At 39.0% G+C, this 22,051-nt stretch overlaps 2 protein-coding genes across 10 annotated transcripts in view; one reads left to right on the top strand and one right to left on the bottom strand.

Annotated features, from left to right (window-relative positions):
- kif1ab (kinesin family member 1Ab) overlaps positions 1 to 4,829 on the bottom strand; it is an 80,286-nt gene extending 75,457 nt beyond the window's left edge. For 2 of the 9 annotated variants that reach the window (XM_037546502.1, XM_037546503.1), the window contains exon 1: positions 4,450 to 4,826. The gene's annotated coding sequence lies outside the window, so the exon portion shown is untranslated. Of the gene's footprint in view, positions 1 to 4,449 lie in introns of all 9 variants that reach the window. The other 7 variants (XM_037546505.1, XM_017706360.2, XM_037546506.1 and 4 more) reach the window with 6 other exon arrangements.
- Positions 4,830 to 10,270: 5,441 nt separating this feature from the next.
- agxtb (alanine--glyoxylate and serine--pyruvate aminotransferase b) lies at positions 10,271 to 20,759 on the top strand. The gene is made up of 11 exons (XM_017706356.2): positions 10,271 to 10,537; positions 11,239 to 11,431; positions 11,519 to 11,583; positions 12,869 to 12,969; positions 14,058 to 14,128; positions 14,246 to 14,330; positions 15,605 to 15,703; positions 15,804 to 15,873; positions 19,421 to 19,516; positions 19,605 to 19,733; positions 20,500 to 20,759. Exons 1-11 carry the CDS (start codon positions 10,295 to 10,297, stop codon positions 20,605 to 20,607), a joined length of 1,260 nt encoding a protein of 419 aa, XP_017561845.1. The 5' UTR covers positions 10,271 to 10,294; the 3' UTR covers positions 20,608 to 20,759.
- Positions 20,760 to 22,051: the final 1,292 nt, after the last annotated feature.

The raw sequence follows: 22,051 nt of genomic DNA, 5'->3' as shown, positions 1-22,051 counted from the left end.
TGAGAATAAATTTGTAATAGTTTGAGAATTTCTCAAAATAGTACGACTTTTTTCCTCAAAATAGTATGATTTTTGTCTCTCAAAATAGCACAACTTTTCTTCTCGAAATGTTACAAGTTTTTTCTTGAAACATTACGACTTCATTCTCAAAGTCTACTATTTTTTATTTTTATTAACAGTGGCCCTAAAATGCAATCGTAACTTCGATCGAGAAAGTTAAGATTTCTTAACTTGAGATAAGAAAAGATGCTGCAAGACAAAATTCTCAACTTAAGATTTGCTTCTGTAATATGAATTTGAAATATCTTATCTTGACCTGTCAGAACTCAAGTTAAGACAAAAAGATAGGAAATTTCTGTAATACAGCCCCAGAACAACAGCCAGTAATATGGAGAATAATTTATTCATTAAGCACCTCAATGTAAGAAGACCGATATATAAAATAGTCCATCTGTCTGTAAGATGCTAAAAAACTGGAACACACTTTTGTGTTTTCTCGACTTGACTACTGTAATGCTGTATTCATAGTACTTAATGCATGCAATGGGTTGAGAAATTTTTGGGCATTTTCATTGCAGAAATATATTTTATAAACACATTTTAAACATTTTTTTTCCATAAGTACATCTTACATTTTCATTTCCAGTTCCAGAAACAGTACGCAAACGTCCCAGTTCAGCACACTCTCACCACTGAGAAGTGGCCACCAATAAAGCATTTAAAAACATATGAAAAATATTATAATTATCAGAAAATTCCTCATTGATTTGACCAACCTGATCCCTGAGCAAACAGGTAAAAATTATTTAGGATCTATTCACAATGAATAGCATTAGAGATTTGAGCCCCTAACCTTTTTTGGAAACAGCACAACACCCTCTTTTACAGATTAATAACAAATGTTTGGACTTCAGACACAGGCAGTATTACTCTGATACCGGTAAAGTGATGCATACACTGTAAAACATGGTATCTTATAAGGGAATTATCTTAAATGCAATCAATAAATCTAATATTTCTCCTGTTGAGATTGCTGTAAACTCAATTTAAGATAATTTACTATTTCTAGACTTTTTGTACTTGTTTTAAATGATTTAATTAAGTAAAATTCTCACTATATTGGCAAAAATTTTGCTTGTTTTAACCTCTTCAAATCCTTGAGACCACCGGTGGTTCCAAAGCGCACTTGGTCATGTTCTTTGTAACGTTCATATTTCATAAGCTCCATTCAGAAGCTGGGCGTCATGTGAGGCTGTAACTCTTCTTTCCAGTCAAATAGATGATGATGTCATTTTAAACCCTTATAATAAAAGAAGCTGAACTCAGTTTGTTTTTCTACTGAAAGTCGAGCCGTTTTTCCCCAAATCTGGGCTATAAACTATAAACAGACGGCGTCTCTTCAGTGATCTGCTCTGTAAACATTACTAACATAAAATAACACAAAGAGCGTCTGAGATTTTTGGCTTTCAGCAGTAAACTGTAAGCATATAGTGATGTGTAGATCATAAAACATGTTCTGTTCATTTGAGGGGAACTTTTACAAAAAAATAAATAAATAAAATTAAAATTTGCATTTATTTCATGCAGTTACTGAATATTTTGCCTTATGATTTGGTCATGAAAATTCAGATGGACAAACCAAAATATACCCTGGAGAAAAAGAAGTTAAGAGATTTGCTTTAAGCCACCAATATTATCTGCCAGTACAGTGAGAGAATTATACTTAATAAAATTACTTGAAACAAGTGAAACGTGTCTAGAAATAAACTAGATAATCTTACAATGAGTGTGCAACCATCTAAAAATGGGAAAATGAAATATATTAACTAGATTTAAGATCATTTCACTTGACAAGATACCTTTTTTTTGCAGTGTACACTTCAGACTCCAGGCATGATAGCGCATTACTGTAGTTACTGTGATTGCTGATTGGTGCTGATGCTGTTTGTTATAAGTCACGCCAGCGAAATTCAATAGAAAATAATTTTCACTGTGGGTAAAAATACCACCACTAAAACAGAGACGTCTAAATGGGACTCTTCAAAAAACACTCCAACATCCAAGACTTCATACACTGCAAAATTATATTATAGTATCAGCATCAGTATCATCAGCTTAAACACGAAGATGCATTCATCACAAATTTAAATCATACAAATACACCGATCAGGCATTACATTCTGACCACCTCCTTGTTTCTGCGCTCATTGTCCATTTTATCAGCTCCACTTACTGTATAGCTGCACTTTGTAGTTCTACAGTGACAGACTGTAGTCCATCTGTTTCTCTGATACTTTGTTACCCCCTTTTACCCTGTTCTTCAGTGGTCAGGACCCCCATGGACCCTCACAGAGCAGGTACTATTTGGGTGGCGGGTCAGTCTCAGCAGCTGGAGTTCTTAAACACCTCAGTGTCGCTGCTGGACTGAGAATAGTCCACCAACCAAAAATATCCAGCCAACAGCGTCCTGTGGGCAGTGTCCTGTGACCACTGATGAAGGACTAGAGGATGACCAACACAAACTGTGCAGCAGCAGATGAGCTGTCGTCTCTGACTTTACATCTACAGTGAGTGGACACAGTGTTTAAAAACTCCAGCAGCACTGCTGTGTCTGATCCACTCGCACCAGCACAGCACACACTAACACACCACCACGTCAGTGTTACTGCAGTGCTGAGAATGATCCACCACCCAAATAGTACCTGCTCTGTGAGGGTCCATGGGGGTCCTGACCACTGAAGAACAGGGTAAAAGGGGGTAACAAAGTATCAGAGAAACAGATGGACTACAGTCTGTAACTGTAGAACTACAAAGTGCAGCTATACAGTAAGTGGAGCTGATAATATGGACAATGAGCGTAGAAACAAGGAGGTGGTCAGAATGTTATGCCTAATGGTTGTAGGTCTGTATGTTTTATGCATTTTATGTGTTAATTCCTTTCCTTTTTCAAAGGCCTAATCAGGGACTGGGGCTGCACATTAGCTTAAGCTATTTGACCTATAAACATTACGTGTGTTGCGTTCTATGTTTATCTATATTATCCTCGTCAAATCATCAAAAAAAAAATAAATAGAAATGTTTAAAAAATCTGCATATGTACATATGGATATCGGCACTGACCCACAATTCCCACATCAGTACATCCCTTATTCAAACATGTATTGGAACGCAAGATCATTAGGAATGAAAACTCTAAATATCATCATCATCATCATCATCATCATCATCATCATCAACGCAACGTACAATTCATAATAAACTTGCAATCACAATAGCACCATAAACACAAAATATGGTCTATAAGCAGCAAAAAAATGAAATTCTGAATTAAAACAGCATTTATTTGTTAGTTATGTAAGAAAATAAAAATGTCAAATGTCAATTCTCTGACTGAATGTGTTCCCTCATGGTCCAGATAACGCATGCCAGTAAATGAGCGTCCATTCATCACATGCGGCATCTTGGTCAGCGTTCAGGACATTAATGTGCATTTTAGCAGGATTTCATCAGCCACACTGCACCACATATGTTTGGGATATTAATGTACTAATTAACGCTTTAATCAGGACTGTATAAATCACTCTGCCCCATAGCTGCTATGGGTAAAGTGGGTGATCAGACAAGTTCATGTGACGCCAAAGTGCGTCAGCTTCCTAACAAAAACACCACATCAGCAGTCGTCGTCATTTTCTTTTATCTTCAGCAAAGCGGAGAGTCATTGGTTACTGACCGGAGGAGGGCTTTGGGATGCCTCTGTCAAATAAATGCATTATAACATGTCGTGTAAGGAGCTGCATGCTGCTCTGTGCTGACATTTAAGCCTAAATTCAGCATGAATGGTCTGGGTTAGACTCAAGGTCGGCCTTTGAATTGGAGGAAAAGCACATATTTGATCACGATAATGAATTTTAAACAGATTTTAGCTCCAGAATAATTGCAGCCTCCACCATTTTGTGTCCAGAGTGCCTCCACCCCAGCTCTAAAGCAAGACACACACACACACCACACGACACCACACACACATCACACTGACGCTCAATATCAAGGGCTGGAGCAGCCTGGCATTTAAAAACAAAAGGGTTTTTTTGTTTGTTTGTTTTTACAGTAATGGGCTTCTTTTAACATCAGAAATCTAATGGGACTGAGTCAATGATGCCTAAAGGAGCATAAGGCCAAAATTTCAGAATTTCACAACTCCGTATTAAATCTAGTGTAAATATCTATCAGATGTTGTGCTATAATATTGCTCTTACACTATAATAAAATACACATGTCCTGTCTGCTTATATTCTCCGCTCAGGATGTCAACAGACCATTGAAGGCCTGCTGGACACAACCAAAGCGCAGAAGCAAACAGCACCTTTCTTCAGACAGTGAGATCAGAGAAAAAAAAACACAGAAAGCAACCAGTTTTAAACACAAAGCTGTGATTTCAGCTGCTGCACCTACCCGATGACCCTGACGGCCGAGTCCCGGCGATCCTCTGGATGTTATTCCATGTTATTCTGCTGCTCTGTTTGTGTGTGTGCGCCACTCGGCCTCTCCCTGCCTCAGACTGGGTGGGTGGTGGGGGGGCAAGACGGGTCTGCAGGGCCTGGAACACGGTGGTGCGTCAGGGCATGGGAGGGAGGAAGGGAGGGGGAGAGAGAGAGAGAGAGAGAGAGAGAGAGCGCGCGAGAGAGATTTTCTGCCCAGCACAAAATGGCTGTGATGCTGGAGCTGAGGATGCTGAGCAGTGGTGAGCCGGTGATGACATCATCAGAGTCAGAGCTAGCAACACGCAAAGGGAGGGAGGGGGAGGAGAGAGAGAGAGAGGGAGAGAGATGAAGGAAGGGAGGAGGGAGGGACGTAGCAAGAGGGAGCGAGAGACAGAGCAACAGAGGAGGAAGGAGATAGGAAGAAAAACAGGAAGGGGGAGAGAGACTGTTGAGAGACAATGATACTCAATGAGCAAAAGGGAGAGTGAACGAGGAGGGAGGGAAGGAGAGAGGAAAAGACAGAGGGAGGGAGGAAAAGGGGCAGTGAGTAAGAGAGGAAAGGAAAGCAGGAGGGAGATAGATGGGGAGAGAATGAGTGAGAGTGAGCGAGTGAGTGACAGAGAGATACCGAAAGAAATGAAGGGAAGCAGAAACAATGATCATTTTGTAATTGAAACTTAGATGCGTCTTAAAGCTTCAAATGTTCATGATTCAATGACACTTTGCATACTAACTAGTATTTCTCTCTCTCTCTCTCTCTCTCTCTCACACACACACACACACACACACACACACACACACACACACACACATATATATATTCTCAGCACTGCAGTAACACTGATGTGGTGGTAGTGTGTTAGTGTGTGTTGTGCTGGTCTGAGTGGATCAGACACAGCAGTGCTGCTGGAGTTTTTAAACACCTCACTGTTGCTGCTGGACTGAGAATAGTCCACTAACCAAAAATATCCAGCCAACAGCGTCCTGTGGGCAGCGTCCTGTGGGCAGCGTCCTGTGGGCAGCGTCCTGTGACCACTGAAGAAGGGCTAGAGGAAGACCAACACAAACTGTACAGCAGCAGATGAGCTGTCGTCTCTGACTTTACACCTACAAGGTGGGCTGACAAGGTAGGAGTGTCTAATAGAGTGGACAGTGAGTGGACACAGTGTTTAAAAACTACACCAGCACTGTGTCTGATCCACTCATACCAGCGCAACACAACAAGTGTCCAGGCTAAAAATACTCCCCACTGTCCAGCGGTTGGGTGGTGAATGATCCACCACCCAAATAGTACCTGTGAGGGTCCACGGGGGTCCTGACCACTGAAGAACAGGGTAAACGGGGGTAAACAAAGTATCAGAGAAACAGATGGACTACAGTCTGTAACTGTAGAACTACAGAGTGCAGCTATACAGTAAGTGGAGCTGATAAAATGGACAATGAGCGTAGAAACAAGGTGTTCATGATGTTATGCCTGATGCGTGTGTGTACATGTCACACAATAAATTGCCAACAGTATTCAGTCACCTGTCCAAATCACTGAATTCAGGTGTTCCAATCACTTCCATGGCCACAGGTGTATAAAGCCAAGCCCCTAGGCCTGCAGACTGCTTCTACAAACATTAGTGAAAGAATGGGTCGCTCTCAGGAGCTCAGTGAATTCCAGCGTGGTACCGTGATCACCTGTGGAACAAATCCAGTCGTGAAATTTCCTCACTACTAAATATTCCACAGTCGACTGTCAGTGGTATTATAACAAAGTAGAAGTGATTGGGAACGACAGCAACTCAGCCATGAAGTGGTCGGCCATGTAAAATGACAGAGTGGGGTCAGCGGATGCTGAGGGGCATAGTGCACAGAGGTCACCAACTTTCTGCAGAGTCAATCACTACAGACCTCCAAACTTCATGTGACCTTCAGATCAGCTCAAGAACAGCATAGAGAGCTTCATGGAATGGGTTTCCATGACCAAGCAGCTGCATCCAATCCATCAGGCTCAGTTTCTTAATCTAAGAGGGAATTTAAAATATGAGTTAAAAGGGTAACTCGAAGTATCAGAAAATTCTTATACTACTTTTAAATTTATTCTAATTTGAAGTCATTAGTTACCTGCACACTGTTTAAAACTACGTAGGCAAGCTTGTAAAAACACAGAAGAGAATCACCCTGCTGAGGAAAAGAATGCAGATCACCATGCTGGTTCAAGCTGGTGTAGTGCTAGTTTAGCAGGTCACCCAGCATGCAAAACGCAACATATCGTCATTGTCCAAACATAAAGAAGTATCTCCAAAATAGTAACTTGGACACATACTGATTTCATGTGTGTAAGTATACGGTTGTCATACTTACACACAGAAAGGGATTTCAGTGAGTATTTAATTCGGCAGTTGTTTTGATCAGTTGCACAGAGTAAAAGTCAATAATGTTATAATAGCACATCGTGTGCACTCAGATCTCCTTCACGGTCAATAAGAGTTACAGCACAGCACGCATTTGCACATTCGGAGGTAGTGGGGGCTCGTCCGGCATGCTGGACTTCCTCTCCGTGTGAAGTGGGTGTTGAGTTCCACCATGGTGCAAAGGCCAAATGCAGGCAAACAACGGGCCCTCACTTATTTACTAGGCCGTCTAATTATTGACTGTAGGTCAGTAGTGGGACAGACGCCATGGCCGAAGTTCACGCTGTGGAGTAGCCTCAATAATACATACAAAACCTTATAAGCTGTATCTCTAAAAGTAAAGTATGTTTTTACATTCTTCTGTGAAGTTATCTTTTTGATGCAAGTCAATGAAACCCGATTTTTTTTCAAGTAATTTTGGGACATTTGTTTTGGTACATTTATCATAAAATTTGAACACAGTGTAAAGGGCAACAAGCATTTTCAAATTATGTCAAAAACTAAGAAAACTCCAAAAATGGAGAGGTTTTGTTCTGACAGCATCTACATATACACATATATACACACACTATATGGTCAAAATTGGTCCCTGTTTGCAGCTGTAACAGCCTCCACTCTTCTGGGAAGCCTTCTACAAGATTTGGGAGAGAGAATGTGGGAATTTCTGCCCATTCATCAGGAAGACCATTTGTGAGGTCAGAAACCGATGTTGGACGAGAGGGTCTGGGTCACAGTCTCCGTTTTACTTCATCCCAAAGGTGTTGGATGGGGTTGAGGTCAGGGCTGTGTCCCATTTTCACTACGCTTTTTATAGGACCTTTTTGAAAATGGATCTATTTAGCACCAAAAAGCGTTCTTCTATTGCATGGAAGCTTGAAATCGTAACAATAGCAGAACGCTTTTTGGTGCTACATAAAACCAGATACAACATATTTTCAATCAATCTGTAGAACTGTCACCATGAAGAGAGTCATTTAAAGATACGAATGGTTCTTTGAGTGTTCAAGGTTCTATACAGAACCATTTTCCTTACTAAAAAACACTTAAAGAATCATTTTTTAAATATTGCAGATACTAATTCTAAAACTAAAGTAAATAAAAATAAACAACAGGTTAGGGACGTTTGCTGTTCTGTTTGCATATCATCACAGAACAACCTGAATCTATAGAAGGTTGCATTACAAGTGTTTTGAGGGCAGATCATAGTGCTTAGGAGGTGTTTACTATAAGATTAGCCGGAGGTGAACAAGTTTAAAGCAGACAGAGTATTCTAAATGCTGCAAGTGGATAGATCATCATACTGACCCATATGCATCTGCATATTCATAAACACAGAAGAATTAATCTTTACTGTGCCTGGAAAGTCCTAGCTGCCCGTTTCCAAAGCCACAAGGTTCAGATTCTTATACAATGTTAAAGGAATTACAGCTTTGAACACAGTGTGCAGAAACATGGCCTGTATTGAACTGTGTATAGACTCAGGGGTGTCGTATCCTTACGTCGTCCAGTGCACATGTGTGAATGAAAGTTCATCTCCATATCCTTGTGTTTATGTCTACTCCAGCCAATCCCCTCTTTTGAAAGCGGTCGACTCCTCTTTGAAGCCTGTAAACAAGCAAAGCTGGACAGCATGGGTAAATCAATAGAGTGCGTCATGCGCTGTACCTGCACATATCAGACCAAACTCAGCTCCACTTCTCTGGGCCTTTTACATCAAAGTCATGTCAAATATTCCATTTCTCTACAGGTCCAAACGCCCAACGTTTGGGCAAATTATTACAAGTTGATACCAGTGAGACCAAGCAGCCACATCATACGGCCACTGGCTGGTATTCGGATGTGAGATACAGGGCTGATCTCAGGTCAGATTTGTCTGTATTTATGACAGCCTTCGAGACAAAAACTGATTCTAGATTTTGTGGTTTGTAGGCAAATGATTGACGACCCCTGATCAAATTTTTATTGTTTATTTGCTCAATTTAGCATACTGAAATGTAACCCAATTTCTAAAAAAGTTGGGACACTGTGCAAAATGTAAAAAAAATTTTTAATTTAAAATAAATAAATAAAAATACAATGATGCGCAAATTATTTAAACCCTATATTTCATTCAAAATAGTACAAAGACAACAATTCAAATGTTGAAACTGAGAAATTTTGTTTTTTGAAAAAAGCCAGTATTCATGATGGTTTAGGGGGCATTAGTGCACATGGGTGATGTGCACATCTGTGAAGGCACCATTAATGCTGAACGACAAACATGTTTTGGCAACATATGCTGCCGTCCAGACGACGTCTTTTTCAGGGAAGGCCTTGATTATTTCAGCAAGAAGATGTCAAACCACATTCTGCACATATTACTGCAATATTGCTCCATATTTTAATATTCAATGTGCTAAACTGACCTGTCTGCAGGCCAGACCTGTCACCACTGAGAACATTTAGCACATTATGAAATGAAAAATACGACAAATGAGCCCCTGAACCAGCGTCTCCTCAGTTCCCAAACACTTACAGAGTGCTCTTAAAGAAGAGGTGATGAAACACAGTGGTAAACAGGCCCCCCCCCAACTTTTTTTGGACCGTGTTGTTTTGAATTTGGCATCAAATTCAAAATGGGCAAATATTTAAAATAAACAAATAATTCTCTGTTTCAACATTTGATTTGTTGTCTTTGTAGTATTTTCCTTTAAAACATGGTTTACATGATTTGCAAATCATTGCATCCCATTTTTATTTATACCCTGCACAGTTTCCTTTTTTGGAAATGGGGTTGTAAAATAAATCATAAAATGTGGCCTGTGGTTTTAACACACATTTTATATTTCGTTTTTTTATTTTTCTCCCAATAGGCAAATTATAGTAAACAGATAAAAGTTGTGCACTAAAATGTGCAGAAAACTGTCAAATTTAAGTGTAATAGAATAGAAAACAGCATCTGGCAAAGTTCAAATTTTCATCTATGTACATATTTTTGTGCACAAACCGAAGAAAAATAAATTATTAAAAATAACGTACAATTGTGTCATTTCTCAGCCCAAATAAAAATTTCTGCTATTTTAAGCCAATGATTTTACAGGTCTGAATCCATAAAATCAGTGAATCTTCTCCTAAAGACTCAAAGCAAATGAATCTGGTAAAATCTGAGATCCAATGATGAGCTGAGCCATTTCCTTCAATTCAATGAACTGAATTTAACTGGTTTTGAGGTCAGAGATTTACACCCCATAAAACCTTCAGAAACCTATTCACATTTTTAAAAGGTATAGAAGCTGGAGAGGGAGGGTGGGGGAAGGGGGCGGGGTGGTCAGCTGTCTGTGAAAAGCTCAATGACGCACGGCCACCGCTCCAGAGGTCAAAGACCCGTTTGTTTTAAATGTTCACCAAAGACCCTCGCTGAATTCAGACTGCTACAGCATGTTGCCCAAGACTCTTCTCTCCAGGGGCGCCGTCCTGGCAGCTCTGGACCTCTCTCTGCCCAGCTGGACGGCCCAGCGGTCAGTTTCCTCCGTCACTATCCCGCCTCCGGCCTGCATGCTGCTGCCACTGGAGGTGCCCAACCGCTACCTGTTTGGCCCTGGACCCTCAAACGTGCCCCCCCGAGTGCTGGCTGCTGGAGGGAGGCCCATCATTGGACACCTCCACCATGAAATGTATGAGGTAAGGAGCTCAGGAGTCGAACCCTCAACCTGCAGCCTTATAACACAGTTATTAACCAGCTAAACTGCATGCATGTTATTCAATTATTATTTTTAAAATTAATTTTTCAGTAACTACTTAAAAAACACTTAAAAATTAATGGTTCTTTAAGGGTTCTTTCGTAAAGAAATTGGACATGCAAAGAACACTTTGCATGATTAAATGGTTCTTCGCATCGTGAAAGGGCTCTTCAAACTGATGGAGAGTGTGCTGTAGATGGTTCTATATAGAACCCTTTTGGAAATGGTCCTAAATAGCACCAAAAAGGGTTTCTCTATCATTGCAACAATAGAAGAGCACTTTTTGGTGCTTTATAGAACCACTGAAATTGGTTGAAATCAGTTGAAGAAAATTTTCACGTCACAAAGAACCTTTTAATTACAACAAAAAAGGTTATTTGCGTGTTCATGGTTCTATATAGAACAACTGTCTTTACCACAAAGCCCTTAAAGAACCATTTTTAAGAGTATACAAAGGTATTTTGTAAAGAAAGTATTGTTGTAAGAAATGTATTATTCAATATCTACTATGAAACTAATATGAGTGAACTCACAGTGATATGAGTGATATAATATGAGTGAACAGCCACTAAGACATACAGTGTCACTACTATGAACTGATCAGGTCTTCAGGATTTCAGGAAATAAACTTCTCTTTTGTAGATCATGAACGACATCAAGAAGGGAATCCAGTACGCGTTTCAGACGAACAACCACATGACCCTGGCCATGAGCGGCTCAGGCCACGCAGCGATGGAGTGTGCGGTGTTCAATGTGGTGGAGCCGGGGGAGAGCGTGTTGGTGTCTGTTAACGGCGTGTGGGGGGAGCGTGTGGCTGAAATCGCTGAGAGAATGGGTAGGACTTCCACCCTCTGGCTGTTCTCACTGCGCTGGTGTTGAACACACTGTACTCACCCACCTGCTTCTGTTTCAATTTTAACAGGGGCCAAAGTTCACACTTTGGTAAAGGCGCCTGGTGGGTATTTCACTAACGAAGAAATTGAAAAGGTAAAAATCTACTTTTATAGAATTATCATAATTATTTACTAATTATAGCGGCTTAGATTCTTCATTTCCATCAGAATACTATAACTACTACTACTACTACTACTACTACTACTACTACTACTACTACTACTACTATTATTATTATTATTATTATTATTATTATTATTAATAATAGTAGTTAGTAGTAGCAGTATTTGTAGTAGTACTAGTAGCTGTAGTTGTACTCATACTAGTAGTAGCTTTTGTAGTAGTAGTAGTAGCAGCTGTAGTAGTCATAGTAATCGTAACAGCAGTAGTAGTAGTTTTCGTAGAATTAGTAGGTGTAGTAGGTGTAAAAGTAGTATTAGCAGTTGCAGTAGCAGTAGTAGTAGCTGTAGTAGTAGTAGTCAGTAATCGTAACAGCAGCAGTAGTAGTAGTAGTTTTAGCAGAATTAGTAGTTGTGGTAGTAGGTGTAATAGTAGTAGCAGTAGTTGTAGTAGCGGTAGTAGTAGTAGTCATAGTAATCGTAACAGCAGTAGTAGTAGCTGTAGTTTTAGCAGAATTAGTAGTTGTAGTAGGTGAAATAGAAGTAGTATTAGTAGTTATTGTAATAGTGGTAGTATTATTATTAATAGTAGTTGTATTAGTAGTAGTGGCAGTATGTGTAATAGTAGTATTAGTAGTTGTAGTAGTGGTAGTAGTAATAATCGTAGTAGTAGTTGTGTATATGAGTAGTAGTAGTGGTAATAATTGGAGTAATTGTGTATATGAGAAGTAGTAGTGGTAATAGTAGTAGTTGTGTATATGAGTAGTAGTAGTTGTAGTGTATGAGGAGTAGTAGTGGTAATAGTAGTAGTTGTAGTGTATGAGTAGTAGTAGTGGTAATAGTAGTAGTTGTGTATATGAGTAGTAGTAGTTGTAGTGTATGAGGAGTAGTAGTGGTAATAGTAGTAGTTGTGTATATGAGTAGTAGTAGTTGTAGTGTATGAGTAGTAGTAGTGGTAATAGTAGTAGTTGTGTATATGAGTAGTAGTAGTTGTAGTGTATGAGTAGTAGTAGTGGTAATAGTAGTAGTTGTGTATATGAGTAGTAGTAGTTGTAGTGTATGAGGAGTAGTAGTGGTAATAGTAGTAGTTGTGTATATGAGTAGTAGTAGTTGTAGTGTATGAGGAGTAGTAGTGGTAATAGTAGTACATGTGTAGTAGTGTTGTGTACATGTGTAGTAGTTGTGGTATTCTCAATGCACTACACGCTGCATGAGGTTCACAACACTACAGTGATAAGGTGACTGTTTGCCGTTTACAGGCTTTAGCCAAACACAAGCCAGTTCTGTTTTTCCTCACACATGGAGAGTCCTCGGCTGGCCTGGCCCACCCCATCGACGGCATTGGAGACTTGTGTCGCAAGTGAGAGAAACACCCCCCACACCTCATTTCACCCTGTGTCCACTTTACTCACTCTTCCTGCGTGCAAAACTGCATACTATCGTAGAACATAGCATAACATGACAAGGAAAGCCTGATTTTGCTGGACCGTCATCAGCTGCATAGCATGGTATTTTATTAATACATCATTGTTCTATTATAGTACTACTAGTGCTACTAAAATAAGAAAAATCATAATTATTATTAATGCTTGTACTGCTACTAATACTAATTACTCTAACTATAATTAGTACTACTACTATTAATAATACATTAATACGTAGAAGTTGAATGTCTGAATTATTTAAATAAGTCACTATTTAAACAGTGCAATTATACTTGAAATTACTACTACTCTACTACTATTACTACTACTACTATTAAACCTACTACCACTACAACAGCTAATACTACTACCACAACTACTACTTTTACTACTACTACTACTACTACTACTACTACTACTACTACTACTACTAAAAACTACTGCTAATTCTACTACCACTACTGCTACAACTAATTCTATGAAAACAACTACTATCACTACTACTCCGACTACCACTACTATTAGTAATACTTCTGTCATTGCTGCTACTACTACAACTAATTCTACTACTATTACACATACTAATACTACTACTACTTCTACAACTAATTCTACTACTACTATTGCACCTACTACCCCCTAATACTACCACTAGTAGTAGTAGTAGTATTTCTAACTAATTCTACTAAAAACAACTACTATCACCACTACTACTACTAGTATTACTTCTACTACCACTACTGCTACTACTACAGCTACTACTTTTCAATGCCAGCACTATCAAGGTCTTTCATAACTTAAGCACAGCATTTACTTTACATTTTAGTGACCTACTAATAGAAATTGACTCACGTAAGCTGCCCCACTGGATTAAAAGTCCATTTAATAGTACAGTAGCATGCAGTTTTGAGCACAGCCTTAGTCTTTACGATCAGGGCTGAAATCTGAAATGTGTTAGCAGACAGTGACTCTCAGATAAAATGAACGTCAAGTCTCAGTACTATCTGTATTGATATGGTTGCAGATATGACTGTTTGCTCTTAGTGGATTCAGTGGCGTCACTGGGAGCTGCACCTCTACTGATGGACCAACAAAGTACGTAAAGAGATGATTATAGTGGATCAGTGCTCTTCAGTCTTCTGCTATGAGTGACAATACTGCTGCACTTGGTGTAGAGGCCCCATCTCTAACCTCGTTATTCTCACCAAATAGAAATCGACATCCTATACACCGGCTCCCAGAAGGCCTTAAATGCTCCTCCAGGCACAGCACCCATTTCATTCAACGACAGAGCATGGTGAGCATTGAGCATATCGTTGCTGCTGGAAGAAATCCTTGAATCTCTATTTTTGTCACTTTTCAGATTTTGACATCATTTGAAAATGCCTGTCACCTTTTACATTGTGTGTAAACTTAATGAAGATGTCTGGTTCCATTGACTTACATTAAAAGTACAGTAGGTTTTTCCTTCTCCTGTAAAGTCACCATTTTGTGAAGATACCAGGCTTTCTTCCAACAACAGCGATATGCGTGCATGATAAACGTTCCCTTTTAAACTGGAAACAGCATGTTCACAAGTCTTTAGGAAATGAATCATTAAACTATGAAACCTCAGACTTCAGCATGATTAATTTGATTTATTTTGGAAGCCAGAATTACTTTAAAAAATATAGAATATGTTAAAATTGCTGATGGAACTATCAAACACGAGATTAATTATACATTATTACACTGATGCTAAAATACATAACTGTTTGTGTTTCTATTTTTAAAAGCACCCTCAGAGTTATTATAGAGAAAAAAAAATCATGCTTAGTTTATGGATGATTAAAATCAATTCTAGCATGGGTGCACACTAAGAATATATTTTTTTTGTTCCGAACAAGCAATAAACAATCGAATAATTCAATCATCCTTTATTCTGATAATGGCTAATCTGTGCAGTTAAGTGATTTAAATAACATGAGCAGGTATGAGTTCTCAAACAGTATTCACACTGTTAAAAGTGCACCAAAATGTCATACGCCACAAAAAATAATATCTTCACAAGTGAAATCATCTTAAATGTAGTCCGTAAATCTAATATCTCTCATTATGAGACTGTTGTAGGAATATTATGAGATTATTCCACCTGTTTCTGTACAATTTTACTTGTTTTAAGTGATTTTATCTGGTGAAAGTGGCTGATTCCATTGGCAGATTAGTTCACTTGTTTGGAGAAATAATGAAGATAATTTTGCTCATTTCAAGAAATAAAAATTGAAACAAGGAACATGATCTGCCAATGAAATCAGACACTTTTATAAGATAAAACTGCTTAAAAACAAGTTAAAAATCCATGTCATCAATGTTAAGAAAGCTGGCAACAAAATCTGCCCCATGGGTGAATTTGGCTGTAAAGAAATTGGAATCGGCCATAAAAATTTAGATTCTAGCATTGCAAAATTGACACAAATGATTTGCCACCTCAATGCAATTTTATATCCCTTTTTGGAAATTCCTCAAACATATTGGTAACATTTAGGAATGTGTGAAAAGTTCTGCAGTGTGTTTTCATTTCATCTCGCACAGCCACAAGATGTTCAACAGAAAAACGAAACCTGTGTCCTACCTCTTTGACATGACCCATCTGTCCAACTACTGGGGCAACGACGGCAAACCTGCAAGAGAGTAAGTGAGAGTTGGTGCTGCCATCAGCCTGACGTATACAGAAAGATCAGACACCGAACTAGAGACTTCTAAAAGTACAGTCTGTTCCTCTGTGCTGCAGTTACCACCACACCGGCCCCGTCTCCGGATTCCTCGCCCTCAGAGAGAGTCTGGCCATCCTGGCTGAGAAGGCAAGTATCATCAGTTATCATAACACAGAGTAAATAGTCAGTGTAGAGACAGTTATGAGAAAGCCAGCTATGTTTTTATTACTGTTGACGGAAGAAAAGCTCATATCTCCAAAATGTTAACTTCACAGGAGAAGGTAAAAAACAAGCTTTTAATGTAAGTCAATGGAACCAGAATTTTTTCCAAGTAAATTTGGGCCATTTCTTTTGGTCTATTCTTCATGAAGTTCACACACAATGTAAAGGACAACAGCATTTTCAAATTATGTAAAAACCTGAAAAACGGCAATAATGAAGATAAAAGGTTTTCTTCCAGCAACAGCGATATTGTTTTAGGAACACAGAAAGCAGTTCGGCCCATGCGCTACAATGCATTTGTGTAATGCATTGCACTGAGTCTTCTCTTATAAAAAATAAAACAAGTAAAAGTGGTGTGGTGCTTAAAAGTTCCCCTAAAAAAAAGCCTAAAGTTCCCAAACAAAAAATTAACCATTAAAAACAATCTGTGTTGAATAATAAATTGTTACTTTATGTATTATTGTCATGCCCTGGAAACCAAAATGGTGTACGGCTGGGCAGTACCAGAATATCACAATATTTATTATATCGTGATAAATTACATCACAAGGCAATAAGCTATTCTGAATATATTGCGTATACCGTCAGTACTTGTGGAACATTGACCAACTGTCCTCCACCTCTTCTATTACATGTGGTGTCCCTCAGGGCTCAGTTCTTGGACCCCTACTGTTCTTAATTTACATCCCACCTCTTGGCCAAATCATTTGTAGCCATGGCCTTCATTTTCACTGTTATGCTGCTGACAGTCAGTTATATCTCAGTACACACACACACCCACACACCCCCCACATTCCCCTCCCAATACACTAATTGTTGATTTCTGATTTAAAGCTCTGGATGCATGATAACTTTCTCATGCTAAACATTGATAAAACTGAAGTCTTACTGGTCAGCCCTTAAATGTTATTTAAGTAACATTGCTCGTCTTCGCCCGTTCCTGACCGATAACTATGATAATGATGGTTCATGCCTTCATTATGTCCTGAACTGACCACTCTAACTCACTCTTTGTTGGTCTCCCTGTAAAGTCTATACAGAAGCTGCAGTACATTCAGAGCTCTGCAGCTGGAGTTCTCACCCATACTCAGCATTCAGCTCACATCACCCCCGTTCTCTCTCTGGCTGCCAGTCCCGTCCCGAATTGACCACTGTAACTCCCTCTCGTTCTCTCTCAGCTACACTGGCTGACGGTCCCATCCCGTATAAAGATTAAAGTTTTACTACTCACTTTCAGAGCCCTGCATAACCTTCCCCCCACCTCAGAGAACTGCTGACCTCTTACACTCCCTCTCGCTCTCTCAGGTCTTCTTGTAATAACTTACTTGCTGTCCCAGCACCAGACTTTCCACTTTGGGAGGGAGGTCCTTCAGTGCCATGGCCCCCAAACTCGGGAACCCTCTTCCTCAATCGCCCAGGATGGCTCTTCTTTCTCCTCCTTCAAATCTGACTTAAAGACTTCTCTTTCATGTGAAGCAACCTTGTGTTTGTGAAAGGCGCTATATAAATGTAACATTATTATTATTATTATTACTGCATGTTTCATTATAAAGAAAGCAAAATTAGTCTTTAATTAGATTTAATGCAACATATTTAACAAAATTGACTAAAAATGGTTGTATTCAGTTTTTTGATAGGATTTTTTTCTTTTCTTTTTTCTTTTTTTTTTTCTACTGCTCCAACTGATGTCTGAAAACCAAGTACATCGTGAACATTTCCTGAAGTGACCCCGTAATTATATTTTAGCCATATCACCCACCTCCACACAGGAGCCTGTCTAAACTTTAACAGTCATTATGAATGTGAAGATCTAGGAATATTCATGATTATGCAAACTATAGACACCCTCCCCCCTTTGCCTCCTGGTTTCCAACCCCCAGCAAAGTAGAGCCGATTATGCAAGCACTAGCTTAACAGGCTAATAACAAGTTAGGTTCTGTCTTACTGGCACTCCAGTCATTCGATATCACTCACTCCAATGCGATTCTTCTTCCACTAAAGCACGAAACAAAAAATCTTTTTTCCACTGTTCCAACTGATCAGACATCTAAAAAATTAAGACATATTGTGAAATTTTTTTGAAGTCACCCAATATTATATACACAACGATCAGGCCTAAGATCATGACCACCTGCTTGTTTCTATGCTTACTGTCCATTGTATCAGCTCCACTTACCATAGGTGCACTTTGTAGTTCTGTAGATGAGATTCCTAAATTAAGCTCAGATTTGCATCTGTAATACGAATTTGTGGAAAATCTTATCTTGACCGATCAGAACTTAAGACACAAAGATTTTCCGTAACACGGCTCCAGATCTGAATTTGAGAATCTTATCTTACAGCATATTTTCTGATCTCAAGTTAGGAAAAACGTAACTTTTATCGATTAAGCAGTGAGCACGAATAGGCAATGAGCTGCTCCGCTCGCCAATCAATCAATCATCACGCTCTAGCAGTAAAGCCCGCCTCCTACTGCCTGAAACTCGTTTGCTGTAGAAAAAAAGAAAAATACATGTGAGATTTCTTTGCTTTTTCAGTGAAATCCATCCTTCTGCTCTCTAAAACTAAAGGAAAGTTCTGGGCAAGTGATTAATTGAGGCCTTTTTTGAGGGTTTTTTATATAATGGGGTAAATAAGAAGAGGACAGAGTCCTCATAAACCGGCTGAGTTAGCCAGACAGCTAACGTTAGGTAAAGCTTCTGAGGTAAAAAGTCAAATAAAACTAAAGCATGATAAACTGAAAATTAATAATATTGTCTCAGCGCTTTGTGCTGTTTATCATAGCATTGCTCCAGTTTCAGTCTCCATTCCCCAAATGCTTTAGCCGAGCACGCTAACGTTACTCCTCCTAATAAACAGACACCCGTTCAGCTCCGTCTCCTCATTATTTACCACCATCACTGTAATATTGTTTCTGACGAGAGTTTTTAATCAACATTAACACATTGAGGTGATAAGAGGGGACGGTGGAGGTCGCGACTGCAGCGGCTGGGGGTTTAAACACTTCTATAAATAAATTCACAATAAGTTCACAAGTCAAGGCCCCTTTTTCAGTGTAGATAAAAGCAGCGTCATTATGCTGGTTATAGTGAACTGTGCTGCCTTTCACTGCATTAAACGATAGAAACAGACGGTTAAAACAGAAGTTAAGACAGTTCTGGGGGTTATCTTGAAGTTAAGAAAATATTTAGGATATTTTGGCATCTTAGGATGCTTCTGTAACACCGCTTTCTTATCTGGAGATAAGATTATAGACTTAATAACTGTTGTTCTGTAATGGCTTCTGTCCCAAACTCAGTCTTAACTGAAGTTGCTATGACAACAAAGCAGATAAAAATGATCTGACCTCAGAATTGTCTGTAAAACGTCGCCTGGTGCATTTATTTTTCATTTATTTTCAAGCCATTATAAAAACCAAAATTAAACCTCCGCTGTGTATTATATCAAGTTATTTGTTATATCTTTATTTCAGGGTCTGGAGAACTCCTGGAGGCACCATAAAGAAGTAGCGGAGTATCTGTGGAAGGGTTTAGAGGACCTGGGCCTGAAACTCTTCATCAAGGACAAGGTGAGCCACTCCAGACCAGATTCAGTTCACCATATTCGGCTGATTTCAGCTGGTGTCACGGCTGAATGGTGCTGTTGTTTCCTTAAAGGATTTGAGACTGCCCTCAGTCACCACCATCACAATCCCTGATGGATACGAATGGAAGGAGCTTCTAGCTTACATGATAAAGCACCACCAGCTTGAGATGACGGGAGGTTTGGGGCCCTCCATAGGCATGGTGAGGAAACACACGCTGCTTCATCTACAGTCAGGGCACTGCACAGCTTAGTGTTTCCCTAATTCAACTCAGGATCATCAGGCTCATCTGGGTCATGTGTCCGAGCTACTCTGAACAGAGACAACAGCAAACAGGACAAACACAAAACAGCAGAACTCAAATTTACAATTTCCCCACCTTCAAAAGGTGAAAGCTAAATCTAATATCCCTCATTCTGAGGCTGCTGTAAGATTATTCCACCTGTTTCTGTACATTTTTACGTCTGCTGAAAGTGTCTGATTCCATTGGCAGATTAGTTTACTCGTCTCAAGAAATAAAGCTTAAAATCTGCCAAAGAAATCAGACACTTTTATAAGATACAACTGCGTAAAAACAAGTAAAAGTTTCTCAAAATAAGTAAAATCAATAATCTCACAATATTCACACAACAGCCTCATAATGAGAAATATTATATAAATTGACTACATTTAAGATGTTTACACTCACTAAGGCACCATTTTTGCAGTGCACGATGCAGAATGTTTTTCCTGTGCTGTGTGTAATTACACGTTTCCACCAGAGAGGTCTCCAAAACATACCTAGCATAGCTTTGAGACCTTGACACAGTTCGAGGTGAGTGTGATGACTACTAAAACCAAAAACGCAAGTTTGTACCCCAAGCACATCCAAGCTGACTATATTTGAGGTGAGAAGAAAACAGTTTTTCGCCAAACTGTCACTGTAAAATTGTGCATGAATAAATGTGTTAAATCCATTTCTGTCTTAGGTGATACGAGTGGGACTGATGGGCTACAACTGCAGCACAAGCAACGCTGATAAGGCCCTGGCGGCCTTGTCCGACGCTCTGAAACACTGCCCAAAACGCAAAGCCTAGACTGGACCGTCAGACACCTCAGTCAAAGCACAGGCGGCACAGTTCATGGACAGAAACATTGTACAGATGGCATTTCTCAGAATTTCACAGAGGACTTTAAACAGGAGCAACATGTGTACATCTGTAATTGAATACAGACATAACTCCCACTACAAAGGGCTCTGTGCATATAAATAGTGATGACTTGTAAGCCTTCACAACTAAAGAAATATCTTAACAAGTGAAAACGTCTTAAATGTAGTGAATAAATCTAATATCCCTCATTTTGAGGCTGCTGTAAGAACATTTGAAGATTATTCCACCTGTTTCTGTACATTTTACTTGTTTTAGGTGATTTTATCTGGTGAAAGTGTTAATGATTAATAATGATTAAATAATGAACAAAACAAGGAACATGATCTGCCAATGAAATCAGACACTTTTATAAGATAAAACTGCTTAAAAACAAGTAACAATGTCTAGAAATAAGTTCAGTAATCTCACAATATTCTTACAGCAGTCTCATAATGAGAAATGGATTTATTCACTACATTTAAAATGTTTACACAAAAACAATGTATACAAAGATACAATTTTTTTGGAGTGTTGTTAGCAGAGTAATGGATCTGTTGAAATTGATGTGTAAATTGCACTGCAAAAAAATATCTTAGTGGTGTAAACACCTTAAATGTAGTCAGTATATCTATTTCTCATTATGAGGCTGTTGTAAGAATATTGTGAGATTATTGAACTTATTTCTAGACATTTTTACTTGTTTTTAAGCAGTTTTATCTTATAAAAGTGTCTGATTTCATTGGCAGATCATGTTCCTTGGTTTAATCATTTTTTGAAATGAGCAAAATGATCTTCATTATTTCTCCAAACAAGTGAACTAATCTGCCAATGGAATCAGCCACTTTCACCAGATAAAATCACTTAAAACAAGTAAAAATGAACAGAAACAGGTGAAATAATCTTAGAATATTCTTACAGCAGCCTCATAATGAGAGATATTAGATTTATTCACTACATTTAAGACGATTTCACTGGTGAAGATATTTTTTTTTTGCAGTGTGTACAGTAACTGGAATAGATGTTCCTTTCAACCCCAGTTTGTTTCCTTTTTCCTTTGGACAATGTCCCTGTGAATTAGCATAAATACAATTTCCTATCAAATCAAGCAACAGCCACAATCACGATCAGTAGCCCTAAGTCCATCAGAAGGATTTTTTTATTTAAAAAAAATGGTTGAAAGCCTTAAAACGTTTGTTAATGTAAATGTCGTGTCACGTGACTCATTTCTCTTCAGGTCTCTTATAACAAAATACATACCCAGACAGTGTGGTGGAGTTAGAGCTGCACTGAGGAGACGAGAGCACTTTTATAGGAATGCTGTCACTTTCAGCTCTTAGAGAGAGACTAGCAGAACAGACTGTAGCCTTTCTGAACAGAGAGCCCACACAGC

This window comes from Pygocentrus nattereri, chromosome 17 (genome assembly GCF_015220715.1).
Source record: "Pygocentrus nattereri isolate fPygNat1 chromosome 17, fPygNat1.pri, whole genome shotgun sequence".
Classification (NCBI taxonomy): Eukaryota; Metazoa; Chordata; class Actinopteri; order Characiformes; family Serrasalmidae; genus Pygocentrus; species Pygocentrus nattereri.
The sequence above is the reverse complement of the archived record's forward strand: the minus strand, read 5'-3'. Positions and strand labels throughout refer to the sequence as shown.

Excerpts from the sequence above, each read along its gene's own strand:
- agxtb (XM_017706356.2), top strand. The coding sequence starts at position 10,295 with ATGTTGCCCAAGACTCTTCTCTCCAGGGGCGCCGTCCTGGCAGCTCTG. Across the intron at positions 10,538-11,238 it reads TCCACCATGAAATGTATGAG|ATCATGAACGACATCAAGAA; the intron begins GTAAGGAGCTCA and ends TCTCTTTTGTAG. Across the intron at positions 15,874-19,420 it reads TGGCCATCCTGGCTGAGAAG|GGTCTGGAGAACTCCTGGAG; the intron begins GCAAGTATCATC and ends TCTTTATTTCAG.